General features: G+C 45.5%; 1 protein-coding gene across 1 annotated transcript in view; it reads right to left on the minus strand.

Annotated features, from left to right (window-relative positions):
• CALN1 (calneuron 1) overlaps positions 1–5102 on the minus strand; it is a gene marked incomplete at its 5' end in the record, with an annotated part of 71624 nt that extends 66522 nt beyond the window's left edge. The window contains one exon of the mRNA XM_009705114.1: positions 4959–5102. Coding sequence (XP_009703416.1) covers positions 4959–5102 — 144 coding nt within the window. The remainder of the gene's footprint in view (positions 1–4958) is intronic.
• Positions 5103–12600: the final 7498 nt, after the last annotated feature.

The following is a 12600-nucleotide window of genomic DNA, read 5'->3' on the forward strand; positions in this document are numbered from 1 at the left end:
ATGTCATAGCTGTATTGTTGCTAGTACTGCTGACGCATCACATAGTGTCACAAAAGGTAACAGGTAGCTCACTTGTACACTGATGAAACTAGCTCGTCTTTTGCTTGATCAAAGTATTTCTATTTGTACTATAATAAACAATTTGACACACTGTTGGTTCCGCCCCCCCCCCTTGTGTTAGCCTGAAGTTATTTTTCCAGGGTACTGAAAAACAGCTGCTCCTTTAATTAGTACCCTGAGTGCTTATTTTATTCCTCAGATAAAAGTGTCTTATGTTGTAATGAAACAGTTTGACACTTAAGTCACACATTCATCTATTTTATTGCAAAAGTCTGCTTAAAGAACAGGCATCCCAGATAAGGCAACACATTTAATGTGCCATTTCTCTGCATTTTTATTAACATCACTGCCAATTGGAAGAATTTACAAATAATTTCTTTTCCAGCACACAAATATATAAAATATTTTACTTTCCACATACAGGCAGAACATTTTGGGTCATTCTCCAGATTGCAGACAGAAATGTATGCACCTCTCATAGTCTGCAATGTTTACATTCATGCAATACCTAATTATGTCTAAGAATAAAGCAAATCAAGGGTATAAACTAAAGTAAGATTTGACCTCTATTTCCAAACCAAAAGCAAACAATACGCCCTATAAGGCACAGGACATTGGATAGATTCCCAGCTATATTGAACAGCCTTCTGCTGGCATACAGTCACGCACCACTTCTATCAAGATGTAAGCAAAAACTTTGTGAATCTCATGCTCTGACTTGTGTCGGAACTGCCATTCCTCACCTCCCTTCCAAAACCAAGCATTTTTGCACAGAAAATCCCTTTTCCTTCTCTTCTATTTTGGTACTTTCATCTCCTCCATCACAGCAATGCCATAGCATCTTCCAGTGGTTCGTAAAAGGGTGTTTCTGATGATTTATAAGATTTCTTTTGAGACTTTGAAATATTCCAGGGAGTTTCTCATTTTTCTCCCTAATTCAGTTTTTTATGCTAACTATAATATTTCCCCCTGTGGCAGCTGCGTTCCTCTTCACCTAGGTGAAGCATGCCTTGCAGAGCAGCAAAGAAACTTGGAAGAAAAGGTGGAGAAGGCGTTTGTAGGAAATGCAGTGGATACTCCAGCCTCTGATGCTCACCTTCCTTCAGCCAGGACTGGCAAGAATTAGATATTCACTGGAAATAAGTGCATTCAGCGAAGCCGTGCTAAGGGGCCAGACGTAGCTGGGAGCATGGTCCTTTGCAGGGCTGTGGTGTGTCCTCAGGACAAGGTACGGCCAAGGCTGAGGGCTCCCCACATGCCACCACCAGTTCCCACTACTCACCCCCTGCCCCAGCATGAGAACAAAACATCTCCTGCCCCAGCGGTCCAAATTCACCTCAGCTGTTGGGGTAAAAAAAGTCAAGTCAATGGGCAACCGTGCAGTCAGCCTTTTGGGAATATTTGACAGCCATTTCTGGGGATGGGAAGCTGGGGTTTGATGCTTCTCCACGTAGGATTTGCTGTGAGTTTGCATTTGCCTGTACACAGGGAAATAGATCTTGCTCTGTTTGCCAGCCCCAAGCCACCCTGGGGTCCCATTTTACTGTTTCTTTGCTAAACTTCTTTCCCTCTTCCCCAGTCCTGCAGCAGCTTTGCTGTGCCATGGCACCGAAAGCCCATCAGATAAGTAACTCGAGTTTCTCTATGTGCCATGGGCTTCATGGTATGGGATAACCTGCATCCTTGTGATCCCAACGGGCAGGAGTCTTCTGCTGCTCTGAGCCCTAGAAAACCTTTGGAAGCTCTTGAGCATCCTCAGCATCACCCCATGATATTCTCTGTGGGCAAACCCACTCGCTGCACTCATTTCCACCCTGTCAATGCCAGGGCTGCTGGCATGTCACCTGTGAAGGAAGGCTGATGGTAGCACTCAAGAGCCATGGAGGCATTAAAAGCGATATGACACCTGTGAAGAGTTCCTGGGCAAAAGCCAAGCTGTGCAATTGCCATTTTCACTGAAGTTCAAGCAGCATTTTCTAACTAACTACATTTTGCCTTCAAATGCAATGAATTATAAAATGCACCCTTATTTCTGCTCTGATTTGGAGGGTTACTGTGTGTTACTGAACAGCTGCACACTACAGCCCCAGAAGCAACTGTCCTTGGGCATCTCTGGAGTTGATCCCTGCGTTATTCACTGAGCTCGGTGAGATCTTTTGTGGCAGAAGGTGACACACAGGTGTGAAATGCTCTTGCCATATCAGTTTATGCTCAACCACAAAACCACTCAAGCATACATTGCATATGCTCCTCTTAAAACATGTTTTGTCCAACCTAGTAATCCTGCTCCCACAGTGTGAATATCTCCTCAGCCTGACAAGGCTGAGCCTCCTTCTGTATCCCTACAGAAAACAGGGTTTGCAATGAAAAACAAATTCAGACCAGCTCCAGTTGCTCATTATTTGAAGCCCATCAGTTAAATAAGCCATGGCAGATACAGTCACTCTGCCATCCTGCAATGCGAATGCACTCCCAAGGTAATTTCTGATGGAAACCGTATGTTTGCTCTAGGTCTGTTCAGGCTGGTTCAGATTAAATATAAACGACTGCCAATTGTATTACCTCACTATTAGCAGACACTGGCAGCAGCCTTGCGTGGAGAAATGGACGTCTGGCTATGCTACCTGCCATCACATCGTAATTCATGTCAGGTGCTGGGAGATGCGCAGAAGGATTACCACCTCCCCCCAGTTTTCCTGACCACAGGGGACTCCTTCTTGAACGTGACCTTTTGTCCAGCTGAGCTTTCCACCCACCTGATGCTGAGCCAAAGCCTTGGAAAAATTCGGCAACCCTCAACAGGAGTATATGGGAAGGAGGGTAAGGCTGTCCCTGGGAGCGCAGGGCACGACTGACATCCCCGGGAGCTCACTGGGTTCAAGCCCTGCTACCGAATGATGCTCACGCACAGTGGGAGAGGAAGGAGGAAGCTATTGCTGGTTCTCACTACACATTTCAAATTAAATTCCAGAAAAAAATGAAGACAAACCATTGCAGAAAAAGTAGCCGTAAGGATATAATATTAATTCAAGACATATAGCATTACTTCAATTTGCAGGCAAGGTAAATCTTTCACATAACATTCCCCTATTTGCTCAGTGCCTATGGAATTTCCCATTACGCTGTCTTTTTTTAATGTATGGCCCATTTGACCTTCATATAGCACAGACTTGTGTCCAGCCCCTAAACCCTCAGCTCAAAATACTGCAACAACAGGCAGCTGAGACATAAGGACACTAAAAACATCCAGTACACCCAGACTGGATCATTGGAGCTGTTGGAACTGTTGAGCTGGAAGAGACGGAGGATCACCTCCCAGCTCTGCAGAAAACACATTGAGCTTTCTGAAAAGTCTCAAACCGGAATTTAACACCTTCCATCTGCAGACCATTACTCTACATTTTAACTCCACCTCTCCGGTTACAGGTCCCTGCACACTAGGAGTGTATATGAAAGAGTGCCAAAGTCTCAAGTCTGTGAGACCAAGAGTCAGGGAACAACTGGAGATGAACCAAAACTGAAAGCCAAGTCCACAGCACTCTTTTTCCAAAAAAGCACAGAGTTTCAGTAAAAGACCCCATGAATTGGCATCATGCTGAGTCTGGTCTTTGCAAAACCTAAAGAGAAATCACCTGGTCTGCTAGGAAAGGCCAACAGAACATAAAAAGGTGCAAACAATTTTTGGAGAAAATGCCTTTAAAAGTGATGGATTTTTTTTTTTTTCTTTTAGGAATGAGATCATTTCACCAACTGATCTCCTCTGTCCGCCAGGTTTTGCACCACTTTGTCTCCCCGTCTAGGAGAAATGCCGAACACCCTCGAGCAGGCTGTCAGCCTGTTCCCTGCTTCCCCTGGCATGATGAATATAGTTGTACTGTGCATCTCATGGGGGCATTCAACTCGGATATCCCCAGGGAGGTAGGAGAGCTTCACTCCCGCTGCCACCATCTCCCATGGTCTCTGCTCTCAACAGTCTCCCCAAGGATGCTGGTGTCTCATCGACTTGCCCTTCGGACCAGGGCTGCATCCAGCACTCTGGTTTGACGTGATTTCACCTAACTTTGCACAGTGTTTCCACCCTGCCATGGCTGCCTGCAGAAGGCTGTGAGAATGTTGGATCAGCACCCCAGCTTCCCCGCACATTTCAGGCATCAGGAAAGTCTCTCTTCCTGCTCTGACCAAGGACATTTTAAAGACAGCCAGCTCACTGTGATCAGCTCTGATTGTAGCTCTGCAGCAGTTAAAAAGTCCTCCCTGGCTCCAGCATCCTGATGCTGCATTTCTCTCTTCCTGTTAATGGTGGGTTCTGTTTCTTTTATTACCTCTTAGGAATCGTTTGACGAGCTCTCACAGCAGGACTTTGCTCAAAATTATTCTACCCTTCTAAAGTTCTCCTTCAAAAACCATCAACACTTCCTTACAACACAGCACAGCTCCTATCCACAGCATCTTTTACTTGCAAGGAGCGGTGAAGCCACAGGACCACAGCTCTGCTTGGTTGGGTGCTCAGGTCATCTGCCAGTGAGCATCACTGGGCCAGATGCTGCTCAGGAAGGTGAAGAGAAAGGTTACAACAGTCTTGCAAAAGACCATTTGCAACTTGGCAGAGAAAGTTTGCAGGCGCTGGTCTATCTTCACCCAGCTGTATCAGCTGGTCAAATAAAAGATGCTCCATCTCCCTTGTGTGGGTTGCCTGAGAGGCAGGTTTGTCTATGGGAGGTTGACAACTCACAGTCGTCTGCCCTTTCCTTGCTGTGGTAAAAGGCAAAGTTTCACAGCTTCCCCTCCATGCCTTCCTTGGTGACTGTAAATTATTTGAGCCAAAAACACGGGCTGTGATGCACTGGGAAAGCCCTCCCTCCACCAGTAACAGAGAAGAACCAACAGTGAGGACTCACCATCCATGTCAAGGCGTTGCATGATAATCGCCAGCTCCACCTCACTGGGCATGTATCCCAAGGAACGCATTGCCATGCCCAGCTCCTGCTTGGATATAAAGCCATTCCCATCTCTGTCCAGCACCCGGAAAGCTTCACGGATTTCTGTAAAGGAGAAGGAAGAAGAGAGGAGTTGTTATGGTGGAGGACTCCCTGGTCAATGCATTTGCACACATGGGACACAGAAGCAGCATACATTGCCTCTTCTAATGTTAACGATGCACAGTTGATCATTTCAAGTCAGTGTAATCATGATATATTCATACACACGTGTATATGCAGCCATGCATGCCTCTCTACGTAAATAGATACATACAATAGCATCCACATACCCGCTGCTTATTTTCTGTGCTAAATATCATTGCAAAATTATTTATTCATTACACATTGAACTCCGTTTCTTTCTGCAACATCTGTCCTGAGTTGCTGTGGGTGAACCATCCTGATCTACAGTAAAGTCTCCCTGCATACGACTGCACAGCAAACCCCAGCCCCAGGAGCTTCTCCAGCAGCCTTTCTCCAAGCCCCTCAGCATGTCTGCAAGGCAGATTTACTCTATGTCACACGGGCAGACCAAGTTCTAACTTTTCCCAACAAAACTACATGAACAGGAACAGCTGGGTGCTGACTGCCTCCTCTGCGGGGTACGGAGCTCTAGCAAAGCCTGGATGTGCACGTTCTCCCTTGTCCGATAAATACAGAGGTACATCTTTTAAACCATATCCGGGTAATTTGCATCTCTCACTCCTCTTTACAGATTTCCTTTAATTTATACAGCAATAAACAGCCTCAGATCAATAAAAATGCTGACAGCATCAAAGGAACCACTTCCATCATTCTTCCTCAGCCTGGCTCAACTTCTGACATCTGACTTTGTTTTGCTTTTTAATTCTGGCATATCCCTCCAGCCTTTAACAGCCGCTCTCCACTCATGCAGCACACCGAAGGACCCCCGCAGTTTTGCCACCTCGACGGCTCTGCACGTTTCCCGCTCCCCACAGACCTCTCATCTTGAAACCTCACCACCAAGCTCCCCAGATCTGACTGTTGCAAATGCCAAACAGAGAAATTTTAACATTTCAGCCAGCTAGGAGCCTGTTTGCTTGAAAGGGTTTGGTTGGAGGTGGGGAGAGAAAGAGGTGCTGATTTCTTAGTTTTGGTTAAATGGTCTTTGCCCCATGCTGTGGAGAGGAAAACACAGGATGCTTTATCATATCGCTTTTGGGAAGGAGGATATATGAAAAACCAGCATGCTGGGGCCTGCTGCAACTTTGCTTAGAGAAGTTTAATCTTCACGTGAAAGCATTTCATTGGAGAAGTGGGAGGGAAAACTCAGCAGGGTTTTTTTGGGAAAAAAAAAAACAACAACTAATTAAAAAGTGCTCTATTCTCTATCAGGAAATACAGCGGATGGAAAACGTTTGGCCATCCCTAGGTAGTTCAGGCATTGAGCTTCAGACAAGAAAATATTCTCGGTCCTGCCATGGACTGCCAGCATGTCACCTCCCTCTGCTCCCCAGGCGTAAGAGGGGCACCAGCCCCCTGCAAAGGGGCTACGTGAAAGGTAACGAATGGTCCTCGGTGCTCCCAGGAAAAAGCTGGGAGCATCATAACCCACCAAGAAATAGTTTCAGTGACGTCTTTGCTAACAGGTTATTTAAAGCTTTACAATTCAAAGGCTGCTTCTAAATCACCTCACATCAAAGTTCACCACCTCCCTTGACAACACCAGTCCGTTAGCAAAGTCTGCTCCAATTTCTGCATCTGCCATCTGTAATAACCTGGTAATGTGCCAGGGCCAGGGCACCTCCACGACCTACCGTTTAATCTTCACCGAAGTTGTGGTTATCATAATGAGATATGATCAAATTTTAATCCAACCAAAGATCCCACTGATGCAAAAAGGGAAAATCTTATTAATTCCAATGGATATTGGGCCAGATCTGTAATATCTACGCTTTGGATTCAGGTTTGCATCAACCGTGGCTTCTTTAAACTTAAAGGTGTCACCTTGTCTCCCTGCCAACCCAAGCTGGTTTAAGCTCGGTGGTATGAAAAGATGGTGAGGCTGTTCAAAGCAAGCTTGGCTGGAAGTATCGGTACATAATGCAAAGAGCCTTTGGAGTAGGAATGAATCCCAATAGACACCGCCAACTGCAGTGAAATCTATTTTCATATGCTGTGTTGAAAGCTAAAGTGCAGTAAATATTACACCGAAATCAATTAATTTTAAAATAAACTTTTGACAGCTGAAGACGAAAGAACTAAAAATATTGCAGAGAACCGAGAAAGTATTTTAGAAAATAAAATAGAAATCTACCTTCAGAAAAGTTTACATGCAAGTTAGACTGATCCATACTACATGGATAAATTATGCCTGTATAGGGGCTCCGCTGCAGGATATCTAAATGCCAACAGCTAGTGAGTATCCCCTCCAGATACACTGATTTCAGAAGGCGCATTTAACTGCACAGCAACCTTTGAGTGTTGAGAGGATAAAACCCCACACATTTGGGGTCCAGCTCTGTTCCGTACCTCTCAGAAATCTGAACTTTTGACCAAATCTGAAACATCCTTCACACACCAACTCCTGAAACCAAATGGAGCTTTTTTTCACTCATCACTCTATAAATACCACTTGTGCAGAGGTATATTTGAGGAGCTATTTATAGGTTGAACACACTGTACACGCAGCAGTTATGACCTCAGTCAGTGCCTCCTCTTTATCTTTACATGTAACACCACCTCCTTATCAGTTTTCCTTTACAGTGATTCTTTCTCCTTCGATGTACTCGCAGGTGCTGTCCTGCACAGCACCCAGAGTGTGAGCCACAGGCCTGAGCATCCTTCCCAAATGCAGCCCCACCAGCTCTCCCTGCCAGCGCTGCCAAAGAGCCGATCCCAAACAGCAGTCCATGAACCTGTGGCACCCTGGCTGGCCCTCACCTTTATTTCCAGCTGTTAAATTTCATTACCTAAAGCTAAAAATACATCAGCACTTTCCCCATATGACTTTCCCAAAGAAGTCACCATGGCAACTGATGCTCCTGGCTCAGAACTGGGAGCGGACGTGGTCCATGGAGTAAATCAACAAAGATATTGCCAGGGCTTGGGAGAAGCTTTGAGACCTCCTCCACTTCCACTGGAAGTTGCTCTGCATAGAGGTGCTTTACCTTGATCAAGAAGAGTAGACCCTATTTTGTTTTTAAAAGGAAGAGTGAAGATAACAGGGGGAGTGGGTGTCAAAGTGATGCTGCCCCAGCAGCTCCCTTTCCCCTTGCCCAGTTTGGATGGCAGCAGAGCCTCTACACCCAACCAAACGTGTATACTCAGATTACACCTCCCCTGAGCTGTTGGCAAATACTAATATTTATTCCCCTTTCCACTATATAGCATCTTCTTTTACTCCTGAATGTAGGCAGTTGACACAGAACTATATTAGAGGATAACAAGGAAAAAAAGAAGAGAAAACATAGATGTAGAGAACAGAAAGTAGCCCATTTTGCTGGTGATGGTGCTGGCCTAAGCCTCAGGAAACGTCACTTCTCAAGGAGCCTAGGCTAGGATCCAAGTGCTCTTCTCCATGCCTCAGTTTCTCCAGCCCCTGCGAACAGCGATACTGCTCCTCTATGCCAGGTGATTTCAATATAAAAGTGCTCACCTGACAGCTGGTGACTATTAGCACTAAACCATCTCACTCCCAGAATTAATTCAAATGGTACCAGCAAGCAACGCTGCTACAGAGAAAGAGACTTTGTCAGGTGGACCATATACGATGCTTAATGCTGAACATTGTTCAAGTGAACAAAGGGGGAGAGAAGGGATCAGCATCTGGCCTCATCCTAAGTAACAACTTTGTTAATGATCTCAAAGAGGGACCGGCCACAACACTAATTAAATTCTGAAATGATACAAGGCTGGAAAGAACTGCCTGGACAAAAAGTACAGCAAGGAGGAAGGAGCACTGTGCAAATCGCCCAAGATTTTGGAGTAGAAGGGCTCTCGCCTCAGAGTCAGCTGGGCCAAGGCAAGTATGGTGAGCTGGGTTTGAAGGCACATTTCTCAGGAAAGTGTAGCCCAATGTTTTTCCCCAGGTAAGGATTTATATTCCATGAGAGCCAAGAGCACAGCACTCACTTCTCAGAGTTATTTGAGCATTCAAAAGCTGCATATGGGGGGGTGTGTGTTTTTAATTTATTCCCCCTCTTTCCTCACATTTAACAGTTGCATCTTACAGCTTCCATATTACGCAGCCCATGATCACCCAAGTACCCCCACACTCCTCTGGGAAGAAAGGAAGGAAAATTCAGGGAAAAGGATGATTTTTTTTCATTGCCTTTCTGAAGGGCACCAACAAGATAACTGTCAGAGTCAGACCTGACACCCAGCCTAGCAAGTCGTTGACTCTCTCCATCTGCATCCAGAGAACTCTCTCCATCTGCATCCAGAACAGTCGTCCTCGCCCACTCGCTCACATCGCACCCCCTCCAGCCCTTCCCTTCAAAACACCCCTCCGCACTCCCGGTTGCCCTGGGCAAGCGGGAACCTGACCTTGTGCTCCCTTCCCTGGCTCATCCCTTCTCCATGTTCAGTAGCAGGTTTATTTACAGATGATTTCCCTCTGACTGGTAACTAGAGGCAACCATCATTATTTTTGTTTTGCTTCCTGAATGAGAATGAATCACGATTCTCCGAGAAATAAATTCAGCCTGAGCCATCAGTGTCCACTACCTACCCTTGGGCACTGCAGATGGTTTCAGGTTATTTCATGGAGTATAAATATCACCATAATGAATTTTGTAATTACATGGTAACTACCATACCCTAAGCGCACAGTAGTTACAATCAGAGTCCTATATGGTTATTTTCATTAGTATGATAAGAGAAGAAATATCACCATCTGAAATCTTGCAAGTCATCTCATTCACTTAATTGCAGGTTTGGGCACCAAAGTACAAACTGAATGATCTAAAAGCTGCAAATAGCACGTCCTTGAGTGAACTGTTAAGTGAGTCTCATAACTACTATGTCTGTTTAAAAAAATGGAAATTTCCATCCCTCCATCTGCTATTCTTACGCTTGTTTTTTTGCTGCAAATTGCAACAAAGTGTCAAAATAACTACATTTTTCATCTAATGGAAACGCCCCCCCCCAACATATTCCAATTGAAAGTGTCAAAATATTTCACTTGGTTATTCTCAATCTCAGCAAAACAGTTCAGCATCCCAAGATCAAACTCACTCGCTGCAACCTGGAGCTGCATCTACCTGAACGGCTGCAGCACCTTGCCCAGGTGCAGGTTCAGGTGTCCTGTCAGCATCACCAAAAACCTGCAAGGACCAAGGCTGCAGCTGGAAACGGGGCATAAACTCCCAGGTTTAATACTGGCCTCAGCACTAGGGCAGCTCGGACAGACACAGGTATGTCGAATGGGCAAAGCAAACCAGTACTAGTCAACTTGAACAAGTATCTCAGCTCAGAAAGGTCTGCCTCAAAACTAAAAATGCGTTGTCTTGTTTATCCTTATCCTCTCAGAGGGACCTTTTCATACATAATTTGGCAGATTTGTGGAAATGATATTTCCTATGGTTCTGTTCCCAAACACGTTTAACACTTGCCAAGTAACCTACTGGAACACTCCATTACCATATAAATGCATGATATAAAGGCTATCTGCTGATACTGGATACTCTCTTAAAGGGAAGCTTTCAGTGCAAGCAACAGGGGCTGGACCAGGAATACCTGAGGACATTTACTCTGAGGGCAGGCTGGCATGGACAGCAGCCCTCAAACTCCTTCGCTGCTCCGTAAATGTGTCTGCATCCCTTCCACGAGCTGAGCAGCGTGTGACTGCACAAACCCTGCAGCATCGCATGGGGCCAGCGGGGAAGTGCGGTGCTGAAAGACAGCTGTCAGAAGAATTTGGCAAAATAAGAACTTCCACTCTTCCGTATAAATTTCCCTCCCATGGCCAGAATTTCATCCAGGAGACAAGCAAGGCTCCCCTTCAGTCTCTCCTGATGCCAATAGAAGGATGCATGGCATTGGAGATACTGTGCTGTGGCCCTCACCATTAAATAATGCAGACTAATCAAGTTTCCAGTGCCTGAGAAAGGTACAGGTTGATCCTGAGTGGTGAGGGATGAACTCAGAATGAAAGAAGTGAGGACGAGGTCAGAGGGGATCCAAATGGTCAGGCTGCCAGGTGAGAGAAGAGCAGGGATCAGCTGATGGAGGTGCTTTGATTTCTATCTGCGATGCACTGAGGAGGGCAGGAAGATGGATGGGACATCCCAGGAACAGAGAAAAGCTATTTCAGGTGAAGAGCAATATTGGTCTAAGGACAAATGGGTATGAGCAAATTTAGCCTGACAATTTAGAAGAAAGTTTCAAAGCTGAGCAATGACCGCAGCATTTCAAAATGGGGCTTCACCCATTCTGGGCAGCTTTGGTTTCTGTGACCAAGTCACCTCTAGCAGTAGGAACTGGCTTCAGGGACCTCTTCCAGCCCATGCCTCTACTCTTCAGCATGCTAAGAAAATTTCTACTCCAAGTATATCAGTGCACGCTGCAGCAGTCAGCATAAAACCGAGGTGATTTCATGTTAATTCTTACATGAGGGATCATGTACTGAGGTTCATCATCTGCCAATCCCTGTTTGAAAACTTTGCTCAGATCTCAGGTCCTCCTGATGTATTGCTGCATCCTTGGCTCTGTGGTTCCACTCTCTCAACCAAACGGCTCATAACATGGGTCTTTTTTTGAGCATCCACAATCAAATAAGTCATTATAAATACCAGCATTAGGATGGGTGTTGGTTGCATAACCAAATGTCTCATTTCTATTCATTGGATGGAAAACATCTTTTTAGAGGTCTCAGCATTTTATGCAAGACTCCACCGCATATCACTGTCATTCTGCAGAGGACAGATGTGGAGCCAGCACTGCACCTCTGGCCATTTCCAGATGGGCACTTTAGTCTCCTGGCACAACCCACGGGATCCTGTGTGCTTGCAGGCACATTGGGTGGGGTATTCAATGCAACCATCAGGAGACACCCTTCTTTTGACTTGTTCCACACATAAAACTCTACAGCTAAGAGAAAGGAGAGGGCTATGTACCTCCAAACATACAGATTGGGGCAAAATATGTAAATCCAGAGAGCTCTACAAGACCTGTAGAGTCTCCTCTTGTGTTTCTTTTGTTCTTCTTCTGTCATGGATTATTGAGCCACTGGAAAATGTCATGCAGACAGCCCCAGAGGCCCGCACCTGTTTATTTCCAGGCAGGTGCAGCTCAGCCACTGCACACTGCTGGTGAAAGCTGCTTCTGCCCTTGCTTGGACCCTGCGCTGGTTGGGCTTATGGTCCTCTCCAGCTCTGGTCTCTGTGAGGGGACTGTTACTGGGGTGGGTGGACTCAGGCGCTTTGTGAGTCTTTCTGGAAGTGTTGTAACCCAGGCTGTGTAAGGTAGGATAAAAATTCATACTCCTTCTTGGTGAAAAAGGAAAAGGAAAAGGAAAAAAAGGAAAAAAGAAAAAATGAAAGGGCAACTAGAAAGAAAAAGAGAAAGATAAAAAGAAAAAGAAAAAAAGAAAAAGAAA

The sequence above is a fragment of the Cariama cristata genome, unplaced genomic scaffold (assembly GCF_000690535.1).
Source record: "Cariama cristata isolate BGI_N322 unplaced genomic scaffold, ASM69053v1 scaffold4158, whole genome shotgun sequence".
In the NCBI taxonomy this organism is placed as follows: Eukaryota; Metazoa; Chordata; class Aves; order Cariamiformes; family Cariamidae; genus Cariama; species Cariama cristata.